Raw genomic sequence first — 15,184 nt, 5'->3', positions numbered from 1 at the left:
ATTCCATAACGCAAAGATTGGTACAACAGTTGCTGAGAGAGGTAAGTGTTCAGTGAGCTGTCGAGAATCCACTTGGCATGCTTACCTCCCATGTTAGAGTGCCTGGGCTTGAATCCCACTTCCAGTTCCAGTTCTACCCCAAGTAATGATGCCTCAGCTGTTTGGATCTCTGTCACTCATATGGGAGACCCGGATTCAGTTCTGGGCTTCTTTGGCCTGGCCCACCTGCAGCTCTTGCGGTTCTGATACATGCCCTTTGGGCCATAGGAGATGTGTGCTACAGAATGACTCCACATTCTGCTCATCTGGAGCCCGTACCTTTCAATGTCTGCCAGTGAGTTCAATCGGAGCTAGAAACTAGTTTAAGAACAAGGGTTTTTTTTTTTTTGTTTGTTTGTTTCTTTGTTTTTTTGTTTTAGATTTACTCATTTTATTGGAAAGTCAGATTTACAGAGAGGAGAGACAGAGAGAAAGTTCTTCCATCTGCTGGTTCACTCCCCAAGTGGCCATAATGGCTGGAGCTGAGCTGATCTGAAGCCAGGAGCCTGGAATTTCTTCAAGTCTCCCACGCAGGTGCAGGATCCCAAGCTCTCTGCTGCTTTCCCAGGTCACAAGCAGGGAGCTAGAAGGGAAGCGAAATAGCCAGGGTGTGAACTGGTGCCCATATGGGATCCTGGTTGATGCAAGGTGAAGATTTTAGCTACTAGGCTATTGTGCTGGGCCCTAAGAACACATTTTACATCCCAAGGAATTTTCTCCCTTTGGAATCATGAATAGTTCTTATTCCTACAACTTGACAAATATAGTGATGAAGCTTGCTTAGAATAGCTAATGAAAAATTCATTAAAGTCACAGGAAGTTGGATTTTTAGAGGATAGGTTGTCCGGAAAAATCATTCAAAGGTGAATTTTTATCAGTGCAGGTAACTAGGAGAAATACAGATGAAGAGTGAGTCTGGGTGAGGGTGTGGAATTGGGTTAAAATTGTTTTTCAGCAGGTAGGTTTTATTCAGAGATGGGCTGTTGTCAAAAATGGCATGTAACCAACAATCCTTCCCTTTGAACCCTTAGAATTCCTCATTGCTGGACAGTCCGGAGGCAGACCTGCCACTTTGCTTTGAGCAGACTGTGCTGGTGTGGATTCCCTTGGGCTTCCTGTGGCTCCTGGCCCCTTGGCAGCTTTTCCATGTTTATAGATCCAGGACCACAAGATCACCTATAACCGGATTCTACATTGCTAAGCAGGTATGGCAGCGCCACCATTTCCAAACATTATTTCCTTGATGCACAAAAGAGACATTTTCTTTGGGGCCGAGTTCTCATCCCTGTCTTTGGCCAGCTTTCTCAGGTACTGCTGGCTCGGGTAGAGCCGTGCTGTCATGTCCCGCTCTGCACCCGCCCTATGTCTCTCTGGCTTCTTGCCATACTTCTGAAAATGACTTTGATCTTTTGGAAAAAAAAATGACTAAACTCTTACAAACATGGAGATCCCTAAGCAAAAATGGTTAATAATGGATTAGTCTGTTCATATTTTCTTTTCAGTATGAGAGTGCCAAAAAAAGTATGAGAGTGGAATTAAGATAAGTTTACCTTGGTATAAAAATTTTTGGAATCCATGTCTGCAAGGGAACTTAAAAAAGTTCTTATAAATGAGTGTTATGAAAACTCCATGGATGGATTTCAAAAAGTTTTGCACCAAAATAATTATACTTACATTTCCATGAAATTTTAGTATTTGAGAAATTTGCATTGTCTGTTTTTAAGATGTTCTAATAAATCAAGAGACTGTCATTGAATCAGCACTTACATGAGGTAAAAATGAGCCATGTAAAGTATCTTCTATACCATTCAGAAAACTTAGCCATCACTCATCTCCCAGAACTTGCACCTGACATAGAATTTCTGTTTCCCCACAGTAATCCATGAGTCAGGATGATCAGTCTCTCAGGAGTTCTGTGTCTTATTTACAGCCTACTATTTTGTACTCTGAGAATGGCAGACATGGATTAACATCTTAAAATTTCAGGATAATTGGTTTCTACTCTGAAACACTGAAAAACAGAATTCCTCATCTAGTGAAGTTGTACCTCCGTGAGAACCTTCTTTTCAGCTCAGTCCTCAATTTGATTCCGTTTTTCAACTTCTTCTTGTAGCTGCTTCTGAGCTGTTTCATCTCTCTGATTCTTAATTGTTATCATCATTGTTTAGTCATGAGTAAGCAGTGTTGGTCTCATCTGGACTTAGTTTGCTTGATCGAGTGACTCCCAAGGTTGTTTTGCTTCACTGGAGATCCTTAGTGAAGAACACAGAAAGGTAGTTGAATGAGCTGGATTTGAAAGTGAATCAAAGATACTGTCTCAACCCAGATGTTTCGAAGAATGGAACTCGCATTATTTTCAACATATTGTTTACCCAATACTATGTCAATTAATTCCATAATGTTGTATATTGATACTGAGGTTTTGTTGGGGCTTTTAACTGACCGGATCTTTACTCTGTTAGCCCTATCTTCAGACTAGAGAAGGGTCTCCCCAAGAGGCCACTGAACTTATCTGGACAATAAGACACTGGACTTTATGCTAGATATGTGTTTGCAAGGAACGAATCTCAACTGAACTTGAACTGTGGTTATGCAACAAGGTGGAGGAATCCACCATGGGGGGAGGGGTATGGGAGGGGTGGGGGGAATCCCCAGTGCCTATAAAACTGTATCACATAATACAATGTTAACAACAATAAAAAAAAAAAAGAAAGTGAATCAAAGTGGACATTAAGATGTCAGTGTCTCACATTGGAGTCCATGGGTTCAGTCCTTGGCTCTGGCTCCTGACTCCAACTTCCAGTCCAGTCTGGACCCTGGGAGGCAGCATTGATGGGTCATGTTGTTGGGTTCCCACCACCCACAATGGTGACCTGGGCTGCTGACTCTCCACTTGGGGGTCTCAATTCAGCCCCAGCCTTTGTGGGCCTTTGCAGAATGAACCAGATCTTTGGGACAATATTTGTGTCTCTCTAACTCTTTAGTTGATTAATTAATTCTAATGAATGAACGAGTCCCGGGGAACAAAAGAGGAATGTGGTACTAAGCTATGGAAGTGCTGGAGTCAGGACATGATATTCAGCAAAACTGGATTGAATACTGACCCAGTGAGGTAAGAGCAATCTTTCATTATTGGCAGAAGTATAACTTGTAAAAAACTGCTGAACTTAGGAAAAGTTTGAGAAAGCAGTGCCAAGATAAGTGAGTAAAGGTTCTTTGAGGGAAACAGATTTTGGTTAAATATTCAGAGATTTTTTTTTTTTTTTACTAATAAATCTAGGTCTGTTGGGGGATATTGTCCTTGAAAATGTGTGACATTGCGATTTGACATTTAACTGCTAGGAAAGCTATGGGAAGTAGGTACCCTCTAATGAGTAGAAGTTTCTAACCAGTGTCTTATCACTCATAATGTGCTAGAGAAAAGGGTCCTCATAGAAATGGACAAATATCCAATATGGCAAAACTATAATACTTTTTCTTCATTCCAGTGAAAAATTATCTCTGTAAGAAGTTAAGCTTAGTAAATGACTTTTCTGATTGAATTTCTTCCATAAATAAGGACAGAGAATGTCAACCTGGTAATCATTAGGCATAATATTTTCCTGATTCTAATGGTAAAAGTGTATGTGTTTCTGGTTATAAAAATAATGTGTTGTATTTGTAAAAGGTTTGGAAACTCTAGAAAAATAAAATGTTTTAATTAAAATCCATTGATAATTGTATCACTATTCTATTAATATTATTTTCTCTCTTTTAAATTTTCTCTCTCAAAAAGAAAATACTAAATGGGAATGCTTCAGTCAAAATCTTCCTCACGTGTATGTCCTCCTTCTGTCCTCCAGAGTTCTCTGTTCTAATGACTTTGGTTATTACATTCTTATCTGTAAATAATGTGTCATTTAAATGGAATGGGGAGGGATGGAGATAAATAGTGTAATCTGGGACTTTGAACTGGAAACTCTCACATTTTTCTATGAGTATTTAAAAAAAATAACATTTTATGTGCAGCTTTATAATTTAAGATGGCAGAAAATAAAATTATTTACAGTGTTGGGATTGTTATGTAGTATGATTTTGATGACTATGGAATAACTCATCTTGTGAATATATCATGACTTATTTTAATAATTCTTCTAATATTCACTCCTCTTAATGAACTTTCCTATCACTATTTTGTGTTATTTTAGGTTTTAAAATTCTTCACTCTCAAAAGCAATATTTCCATTCACATTTAAGTATAAATATTTGCCTAAAACTCAAGTTATTTCTTCAGAATAATTTTCTATGAATATAATTATCATAATTACTATATTTAACTATAAAAGCAACTTAAGGTTTTAAAATATAGTGGAAGAATTCTATAATATAGGAAATGTTTTAGATTCTTGTCCAACTCATGATAAAGTACATTTTCTGCATAATGTATCATGCTTTCATTTTCACTAATTTTATGTGAAAAGCTGGTTTCTTGTATAATTTTTGCATTTCTAGAAGTACTGATGCAGTTGGCATTATTTAATTTTTAAATATATTTCTTTATTTGTGAATTACCATTTCCAGTCACTTGTTAATTCCCTTTTTGAAATTTTTTTTGCTTGTTCATTTCTTAAAACAAGTATATTAGTGTATTTAGCTTTTTATCTTTTGAATAAATAAATCTCAGAGCGTTCAAAATTCAAAAGGTAAAAAAGGGAACATAATACTGCAGTTACTCTGTCCTCTCTTGGTGACAACCACCTTGTATATCTTTTCAAAGGTAATCCATGCTTCTGCAAACACTTGCACACATGTATGTGTTTGTGTAAATGTGAGGGTCCCTTAGAGGCCCTTCTTTATTTTGGAGATCATGACAATCTGTTTTCCTTTCAGTGACTACTCGAGATGCTGTTATTTAGTGATGTTTATGCCCTACATGATAGGATTTTGAATGGCACCTAATATTCTGTCATTATAAGTAATATTGCAATAAGTAGCATGTAAGGTAAATTCCTAAAAATGAAATGACTGCATCAAGAGTGTGAGGACTCAGAATTTTTGTAGGTAATATAAATTGCCTTACATAAATATTTGCCTTCAATCACCGATTTCTTCTGCCAACAGCCACATAACTGATTTAGTGACTGTTGGCAGTCACCGGTTTTCTTATTATCAAATTTTATAATGTTTTCTAATCAGTTGAAAGTGATATGTTATTAATTGTACTCTCATTATTAATGAAGTTGAACATATTTTTGAACTTTAAAAGGATTGGTGTTTCTTTTTTCTTTAAATTACCTTTCTATAGTTTATGCTCATTTCTTCTTTCTTAAGATTTTTATTTATTTTTATTGGGAAGGCAGATTTACAGAGAGAAGGAGATACACAAAGATCTTCCATGTGCTGGTTCACTCCCCAAGTGGTCACAAAGGCCAGAGCTGAGCTGATCAGAAACCAGGAGCTTCTTCCAGGTCCCCCATGCGGGTGCAGGGTACCAAGGCTTTGGGCTGTGTTCTACTGCTTTCCTAGGCCACAAACAGGGAGCTGGATGGGAAGTGGATATACTCATTTCTTCCCTTTGGTTTGTTAGGAGGTTTTCTAAATACTGCGTAGAAGATTTGTATAAATTGGTCCTTTTCATAGAATTGATCCATGGATTTCTAATCAGTTTTATCAGTTTGAGCTATATAAGACTGTGGTAAGGCCTCTTCCTTTTTCCTGGTCTGGGGAGTGGTCTGCTCTTATTTTTTTCTATCAAGTCATCCTTACTGGTAGATACATTAGCTCCAGCTTGCTCTATTTTACCTTCTAATTTAGCAAAGATAAATATAACCACATCCAAAGCTATTATGTTTTCCCTAAAAAACGTTGTAGCCTTTTTTGAGCGTAGGACATGTTTAGAAACAATGCACCCTCATTGTTACTTCTTTGACGCTACTCCTTATAATTAATAGCATTTGGTCCTAGTAGTTAAAAGTGTATTCATTTAGCCCCTTGGATCTTTGTCATTACAAAGGGCTCAATATCTCTACCTGAGCCATTCTGGATGGATGAAACTTAGGAAAATGAGCAGAGGTAGATAGATGGTCATGGAATAGGCTGAGAGTAAGGGAGATGGTACTAGATAAAACTCTTCATTTTGAAAGCTAACATACTGGTACACCTGCTCAGTAGAGGCAGTGGTTTCTCCTCATAATAAGTTGAGAGTGAACTTTTAGAACAGCATGATGCGTGTCATGTCTTAAGAACTCAAAGAATAAATATTGATTGACTTGAGGTCTCGCTGTGATGAAATAGTCACAGTTGTTTACAACATGAGCTTCAAAAGTTATGTGCTTTGGTCTGCAGAAACAGAAGAACAATAAACCTCCTTCGGGACCAGGAAGGCGAGCTTTCTCTGGTCCTCGCCTAGCTCTGGCTCTGGGCCCCCACCCTCTCTTGCGATGATCATTAGGATCACTCCAGAAACCCCTCAAAACAAATGAACAAACATACAAACAAAAAAACCTAGAATGGACAGACAACAACAAGGAAAGCTTAGAATCAGACATGAAAGGGTCAGCGTGGATTCACTTATACCTCACTAGGTGGGACACAAAGATTAGTTACGCCTCACTGAGGTATTAGGGATTTCTCTGCACACCCCTCCAAAAAACAATGTTCTGTACCTAGACTGATGACACATGTCTTGCTAGAGTTATAAGCCAGTTCAGACCATCCGAAAAACAACTAAGTTCAGCAAAATCATGCTTCAACACTATAAACAGCTAAATATTAAAATAAAAATAGACGAGACAGCTGAATAGTAATCTATAGCCATTTTGAGGTGTATGGAATCCAGTTGAATATAAACCAAAAATTGACATGTCTATGAAGAAGTCACAGGATGTAGTTAAGAACCCGCATTTTCCTATTAACATATTGTTAATCAATACCATGTCGATTAATGCCATAAGGTTGTAAATGGTTGTTGATGTTATCTTGGGGCTTTTAATTGATTGGGATGATACTTTACCGGCTTTACCTTCAGACCAAAGATGGTCTCACCAAGAAATCGTTGAACCAAGTAGGATAATAAGACGCTGGACTTTATGCTTGGTAAATGCTTTCAATGAAAGAACCTCAACTGAATTTGAACTGTGGTAACGCAGCAAGGTGGAGAAATCCACCATGGAGAGAGGGTTCGGGGAGGGGTGAGGGGAATCCCATTGCCAATAACACTGTGTCACATAATGCAATACAATTAATAAAAAAAAGAAAAAAATACAAAAAAAAAGTTTTGTGCGATGAAGACTGGAATCAACAACTAAAGAAAAGGAATAATGCAGGTAGCGTTATCTTATAGTGGGTTAGGCTGCCACTTGCAACATTGACATCCCATATCAGAGGGCAAGTTTAAGTCCTGGCTGCTCTACGTTTGATCTAGCTTCCTACTAATGAACCTGGGAGGGCAGCAAAGGATAGACCAAGAACCTAAGCTCCTGCCATCTACGTGGGAGACCAAGATCGAGTTCTGGATTCCTGGCTTTGGCCTGGCCCTACCACACCATTGCAACCATGTATTTGCCCCCCTTCTGACTCTGGCCCCATTTCTCCCTTTCTCTGAAATTCTGCCTTTCATATAAATTTAAAAATAAATTTTAGGGCCTGGCATGGTAGCCTGGTGACTAAAAGTCCTCACCTTGCACACTCAGGGATTCCATATGGGTGTCAGTTCGTGCCCCTATGGCCCTGCTTCCCAACCAGCTCCCTGCTTATGGCCTGAGAAAGTAGTCAAAGACAGCCCAAAGCCTTGGGACCCTGTACCCGCATTGGAGACCCAGAAGAGGCTCCTGTTTCCTGGCTTCAGATCGGCTCAGCTCCAGCCATTGTGGTCACTTGGGGAGTGAATCAGCTGATGGAAGATCTTCTTCTCTGTCTCTCCTCCTTTCTGTATAACTGACTTTACAATAGAAATAAAATAATTTTTAAAAATTTAAGAAAAATTAAGTAATGTTGTTCTGCTGCAGTAGGTGAATTCCTTTCTAAACCTAGTACACTGACTTGCTCTTTATAACCAATTATCCAAAATTTAACACCCTAAAAATTAAGCCTTTTAAAAAAATCTTATCATTTCAGAGGCAAGGGATCAAGCGTTTAGGAGCTGTGTTTCTGAGTTCTGCCCCAGGTTCTATCATAAGGTTGCAAATAGTATGAGCTGACCAGTGCTACAGTCTACTGAATGCTTGAATGAGATGAAGGATCTGGTCCCAAAATAAAATTAGTCATGTGGTTGTTGACAGAAAAATCCAAGATTCTTGCTGGCCATTTACAAGAAGTCTTAGTTCCTCAGCAAGAATATATTTTCCTAGAGCTATTTATGTGTCCTAATGACAGGACTGACCACTTTTCCCACAAGGAGTGATCTGAGAGAACAAGAAAGGCAAACACATTGCTTTTTATGATCTAGGTTTGAAAATCACACACTTTAACTATTTTCTGTTCATCAGAAGCGAGCCACTAAATCCAGCCCACAGTCAGTGGAGGGGGAACAAGCGTCTGACTTTTGAAGGGAGGAGTATCAAAAGTTTTATCCTGCTCCTCAGAGAAACATGTATCACATCCTTTGAATTTTATTTATTCAATGACTTGTACTATATGTATCCATTTATTCAAGAAATATTTATTTAGTATGTTACCTGAATCACTGCATATTGTGTTTTCCATCCATTGTTGGAAAACTTTCTGTTCTAAGAGTATTAAAAACAGTGCCATCCTGTTTACACTTGTCTTTTTCCCTTCTCAGGTGCTGGCTGGGTTTCTTCTTATTCTAGCTGTCATAGATTTGGTCCTTGCACTCACAGAAGACTATGGGCAAGATGCAATCCCTCCTGTTAGATACACCAACCCAATTCTCTACCTGGTCACATGGGTAAGACCACATACCACTTCTACTCTGTTTATCTTCCCTCTACCTGTAGATGTCTAGCTGAAATGTGCTCATTGGGGCCGAAAATAAGCTCAATTTCATCTGATTTTTAAAATATCTTATAATGAGGCAAAGCTTGGTTGTGATGGGGTAAAACATTTCATATCTTTCTACTTCAGAATCATGGATAACATCTAGGTTTCTTAGGATCAAAAGATTTTCATATTACTTTTACATTGGTTGACTTAGAACTCTAATCAGTGAATCACTGAGTTTAAAATTATTTGTATAAACTTGATATTAGAAATTGATGTCTTCCTTGCAGGCATTTTTAAGGAGGCTATTATAGTGTTTAAAAACCAAGAGAGTCCGTTGTTAGCAAGAGAAAGATGCTATACTTTTTTGGATTTCCAAACTTTATGAAAAATCAGAATTATGACAGTGGGCCTCTATTCTCACAGGGCAATGGTCAGCAAACACCAAGTAGGTAGACTCTGGACCATTTGTACAGCACAGCCTGTTCTCCTGGCATGCTTTGTGTTCACATTGGCACAGTCTGTGTGGTTCTTCAGGCTTTTTTGTTTGCTGGCACTTTTGTAGAACAAGCAAAGAATGATCCAGGCAGTGGGGAAATGCGGCTAGCTCACAGAGTGCTGGTTGCGTGTATCTTCCTAACTCTGTTTACTGACATCACTTTACAGCTTGAAATTTACCTCAGCACAAGTATTTATACCATGAAAATGGGCAAATGCTATAAATCATAGAGCCTTTTCCTAGAGAAAGTTTGGAAATCAACATTTAATTTGTTGTGTTGAAGCAGGTTAATACAATGGGCAAGGTTTTTTGGATTTTTGAGTCATTGCTTAGTGTGATGTTGGAAAACAAAAGTACAGACATTTTACACCTATTCATGAGACTCTGCCTCCTTTGCCTGACTAGTGTAATGCCTGAAATAAATTTCTTTGGGTCTTGAAAAGTTTTTCTAGCTCTCAAAGTAAATAAACTAAAATGTAGGTAGCAACCTTCTGTGTTGTTGGCTACTTTTCCAAACAAGTGTGGTAGGTAGAAAGAAGACAACAGGATAAAGTATCAGGAAGGAGATGTCCACTTGACATTTGTGTGCCAAATTCATGTGAATTTGTCTCCAGCTGCTGGTTTTGCTGATCCAACACGGCAGACAGTGGTGTATACAGAAGAACTCCTGGTACTTGTCCATATTCTGGATTCTGTCAGTACTCTGTGGCACTTTCCAGTTTCAAACTCTGATCAGGACACTCTTGCGGGTAAGGAAAAAAGAGGTGATGTGATGTAAGGAGGTATTGTGGGGCAGCTTTTTTTTTTAAGATTTATTTATTTTTATTGGAAAGTCAGATATACAGAGAGGAGGAGAGAAAGAGAGGAAGATCTTCCATTCACTGGTTCACTCCCCAAGTGGCCACGATGCCCGGAGCTGAGCTGATCCAAAGCCAGAAGCCAGGAGCTTCTTCCAGGTCTACAGTGGGGGTACAGGGTCCCAAGGCTTTGGGCCATTCTCTACTCCCTACAAGCAGGGAGCTGGATGAGAAGTGGGGCTGCCATGATTAGAACCGGCATCCATATGGGATCCAGGTGCTCGCAAGGTGAAGACTTTAGACACTACTGCTACTACACTGGGCCCGTGTGGGGCTTCTAAGGCAGATTAAGAGCATCAAGGAAGCTGAGTTCTGGGACAGAATTCTGTTGGGAGATTTAGTAACATCCTTGAACCATAAGCACCGATCTACAAAGGCTGATGGAACATCATTTGATGGGTGCCTCATTTTCTATTTTTTCCTTTTTCCTCACAGGATAGCAATTCTAACCTGGCCTACTCCTGCCTGTTCTTCATCTCCTATGGATTTCAGATCATGCTCCTGATCCTCTCAGCATTTTCAGAAAGAGGGGATTCATCAATGGTAAGACTCTTAACATGTCAATTTCACATGTTACTTTGTTGGAGAGTATTAGCAAGTATAACCTTGAGATGTGAAGGATTAGTGAAGGTGTCTGAGACAGCATAGACACTTTTATGACACAAGAAAATAGTGAGTGGCTATGGTATCAAAATGGTTTTATGTTCACCCACCAATATTTAGCAAGAGCAACTAATTCATACATGTGTTAAAAAGTGTTATGATCCTTCTCCAAATAAACATGTGTTGACCAACTGACTTCAGAATCATATATACTTTTTAGTACATCATATCTAGGACAGTCACCTTGTGATTTGGTAGTACCATAGAGTTTCTCTTTCTAATTGGTTTACTTTCTGATTTTTTTAAAAAAGATTTATTTATTTTTATTGGAAAAGTTAATTTACAGAGAAAATAGACAGAAAGATCCTCCAGGGCCCAGTGCAGTAGCCTGGTGGCTAAAGTCCTCTCCTTGCATGGTCCAGGATTCCACATGAGTGCCGGATAATATTTCAGCAGCTCTACTTCTCTTCTAGCTCCCTCCTACATGTGGCCTGAGAAAGAGTGAACTAGCATATGAAAGATCTTTCTGTCTCTCCTTCTCTCTGTAAATCTGACTTTCCAATAACAATAAATAAATCTTAAAAAGAAAGAAAGAAAATGGAAGATCTTCAATCTGCTGGCTCACTCCCCAAATGACCACAATGGCTGGAGCTGAGCTGATCCAAAACCAGGAGCTTCTTTCAGGTCTCCCACATGGGTACAGATACCCAAGGATTTGGACCATCCTTTGCTGCCCTGCCAGGCCACAAGCAGGGAACTGGTTGGAAAGTAGAATAGCCAGGACACCAATCAGTGTCTACATGGATGCCAGTGCTAGCAGGCAGCTCCTACTTTCTAATTTTTTTCTGTCTTTCAGAATCCTTCAGTCACGGCTTCATTTCTGAGTAATATTTCTTTTAGTTGGTATGACAGGTAAGACATACCCAGAGTCTGGCTTTCTGAATTTCTTATCCTTTGAATCTTCTGAAAGTGATGGAAATATTAGTGTTTTAAAATGCCACCTGAGTCTTCCAGTTCTCTTACACTCCAGGTCAGAGAGTGTTAAGACTCCTAAGTCAGTGTAACTCAGCTCCTTCATTGGGCAGAGTAGGAAGCTGAGGAGAGGGCAGAGGGAGCTTTGCTTTTGCAACCTGAGAACTCCACAGGAGAAAAGGAGACAGTAGGAAAGGAGAGCTTTTGTAGCAGGCCTTGAGGCACAGATTGGGAAGGAGAGCGTTCAACCAGCTGGTCTTGACTGCTGAAGGAGCTGGAGTGTGCCTCCTTTGTAGTTTCATGGAGTACTTTGTCAAGCTGGTGAAGGCAGGAGTCCGCTCTCAGTAATATATTAGAGGCATAAAGATCTATCTTTATAAAGAAAATGAGTAGATGCAGATATAGTTATCAGGACATATAAAAATGAGTTTGTGATATAGTAATACATGAACTGCGGGAGTATATTGAAGTACAAGATTTAGTTTTGGGCCTAACAATCACCATAATTTTAAAGCAGTGATGAGTCATGGAAAGTCATAGGAAGTTAGTCATGGAAACTTAAGCTGATATCTTCTGGTGACCAAGACATGAGCACTCCTTTTACAGCTATGGTTGATCCTGATTTCAGTTAGAAGCTAATGCACAAAGAGTTTCATTTATGTTTCATTCATGTTCTCACCACCAGGTTGAGGAGCCTTGCTCTAGAAAGATAGCATTGAGGCAGCCGCAGGGTCTGCTCCATTTCTCAGATGCATTCTGGAGACGCCTCAAGGTGATGCCAGAGTACAGAGAGGCAGTTAGTGTTGGAGGAGCAAGGAGCAGGAGCAGCGGAGGCAATACTTTTTTGGCTCTTAACTCAGTGGTGCCTTTCCCTTTCTCTTGTCTTCTAATACATTCCAGTGGCCCTCTGGCTCTCTTTTCTGTTCTCTGTACTCCTCTGTCAAGTTCAGTGGGCCAAGAGATGTGGATAGTGGAGCAAGGGAGAAGTCCTGTCTCTCGGCTCCTCCATCCCCATCCTGGGAGGCAGGTTTTGATAGAGGAAGTAAGGGGTCAGACCTCTGTCATGGCTTGTGAGGTCTCAGTCTGTGGTCACTGTCGTTCCAGCGTCATCCTGAAAGGTTACAAACAACCTCTGACAGTTGAAGATGTCTGGGATGTTGCTGATGAGTTTAAAACCAAAAATGTAGTGAGCAGGTTTGAATTGCACATGATGAAAGAGCTGAAGAAAGCCAGGCAGGCATTCCAGAAACGGCAACGGAAGAAATCACAGAAGAAATCTGGAGCCAGGCCACAGAGTTTGAACAAGAACCAAAGCCAAAGCCAAGATGTCCTTGTCCTGGTAACTTTTCCACAAGTGTTTGTGTGTGTTTTCTTTCTCAAGCAGGAAACAGTGCCACAATAGTTTCATCATTTTTATAGCACTTTACATTTTATATTACTAGTAGTACTCATAATGCCAATAAGAAATTTGTGATGGATACATGGATAAAAAATGCACTATTCTTTCTTCTTTTGAGTAGATTTGGAATTTTTCATATCTTTTTTTTAATGTGCTAGCAATATTAGAATGTTCAACCTTGATTGGAGTTAGTATTAGGAGATAAGTTATTAATTCATTCACCTAAAAATATTTATTGAGCATGACTGTGCTTGAGAAATCATTCTGGAAGCTAATTACAAGAAAGAACCCGGAAAATAATGCCCATCTTTAGACAGCTGGGGAATAAACACTAAGGAACAGCCATTTCTGCATAGTGGTTAAGAAGCTTGAGTTCAAGTCCAACCTCGACCTGTGATTCCAGCTCCCTGCTAATGTGCACCCTACGAAGCATCAGGGACAGCTTAATAAGCTGGTTCCTGTCACCAGGGTTAATTACTTGGCTCCTGGTTTAGCCCTGGCCTATCCCAAGCTGTTAACATGTGTTTAATAAGTCAGTCAGTAGATGAGAACTCTGTGGCCATCTTTCTTTCAAACAAATACATACTTTAAGCAACAAGCCAATACATAAGATACTCTTTGTAAGTACTAAATGCTGCTAAGACAGTAAGAGATGTTAGTGTGTGTGGATGACTCTTTAGACAGGGTAACAGTAGGGGCTTCCCAGAGGAGGTGACGTTTGCACAGAGATCCAAGTTTTGAGGATAGTCTAGCTGAGGACAGTTGGAAAGGAGTGTATTCCAATGTAAGGGAGCAAGAATGAGACTGAGAGGGAAACATCTTTGGCTGTTTTGGGGGAATTAGAAGATTATCTAGGAACATGGAGAGAGAGGCTGAGCATGGTGTTAGATGAACTCCAGGAAGTCAGCAGGAACTGGGCTGTGTGAATACCATGGAGCGTGGGAAGGGATCTGGATTTTATTTGAGGTCTAATTGAGAGCAAGTGGAAGGTTTTAAGCAGAAGGGGAGCGTGATGAATTTATAATATTCAAACCTTTCTTAGACATCTTCCTGGAAAATGAATTGCTGTGGAGCTGATAGGAAACTAGGGTTGTTACCTAAGCACAGATCGAACAAATGGAACCTCAGTTAGGAAAATTCTGAGAAGGTATGTCTGGTAGAAAAACCATGGAAACTGAGGCTGAGAAACTAAAATTTGGGGCATGATGAAATTCTGGAATATGAAATGAGATAGAGAAAAAGCAATCCTTGTTAATGAGATAATGAGCTGCTCTATCAAACGATCCAACTGAGAGCTGAAACTCTGAAATCAAGATTAGCAGCTGGTCTATGCTCCCTCCAAAACCTACAGGGGAGACTTCTTCCTTGCTGCTTCTGTGTCTGGTTTTTGGCACAATCTTGTCATTGCATGGCCATGTTTTCTCTATGTCTGTCTTTTCCCTTTTATTTTTCACTTAAATTTTTGGTAGTGTTATTTATTTGAAAGGCAGAAAAATAGAAAACGTCCATGTTCTGAATCCATCACCAAATGCCTGAAATGCCAACGGCTGGGCTGGGACTAAAGCCAGGAGCCAGAAACTCAATCCAGATCACCCTTGTGGTGATCAGGAACTCAGTGCCTTGAGCTGTCACTGGTGTTCCCCAGAGTCTGTATCAATAGGACGTCAGTCAGGACCTGGGGCCGTGAATGGAACCAAAGCACTCCAAGTTAGTAAGTGGGTGTCTTAACTGATAGGCTAAACATCCACTCCATCTATAGGACACTAGTCATACTGGATTAGAGCCTACCCTAATAACCTTGATTATGTCTTTAAAAACTCTATTTCCAGCTAAGGACATAGTTTAAGACACTGGGGAGTGAGACTCCAACATGTCTTCTGGGGGAAACATAATTCA

The 15,184-nt window shown here is 39.7% G+C and overlaps 1 protein-coding gene across 1 annotated transcript in view; it reads left to right on the top strand.

Moving 5' to 3' along the window:
* The window catches only part of ABCC2 (ATP binding cassette subfamily C member 2), a 58,490-nt gene that overhangs the window by 1,675 nt on the left and 41,631 nt on the right, over window positions 1-15,184 (top strand). The window contains exons 2-7 of the mRNA XM_040992315.1: window positions 1,071-1,244; window positions 8,801-8,926; window positions 10,072-10,206; window positions 10,750-10,857; window positions 11,774-11,829; window positions 12,994-13,228. Of these exons, the coding sequence (XP_040848249.1) occupies window positions 1,071-1,244; window positions 8,801-8,926; window positions 10,072-10,206; window positions 10,750-10,857; window positions 11,774-11,829; window positions 12,994-13,228 (834 nt within the window). The remainder of the gene's footprint in view (window positions 1-1,070; window positions 1,245-8,800; window positions 8,927-10,071; window positions 10,207-10,749; window positions 10,858-11,773; window positions 11,830-12,993; window positions 13,229-15,184) is intronic.

Source organism: Ochotona curzoniae, unplaced genomic scaffold (genome assembly GCF_017591425.1).
Source record: "Ochotona curzoniae isolate NIBS_2020 unplaced genomic scaffold, NIBS_Ocur_1.0 contig_66, whole genome shotgun sequence".
Lineage (NCBI taxonomy): Eukaryota > Metazoa > Chordata > Mammalia > Lagomorpha > Ochotonidae > Ochotona > Ochotona curzoniae.
This window is presented reverse-complemented; position numbering and strand designations above follow the sequence as displayed.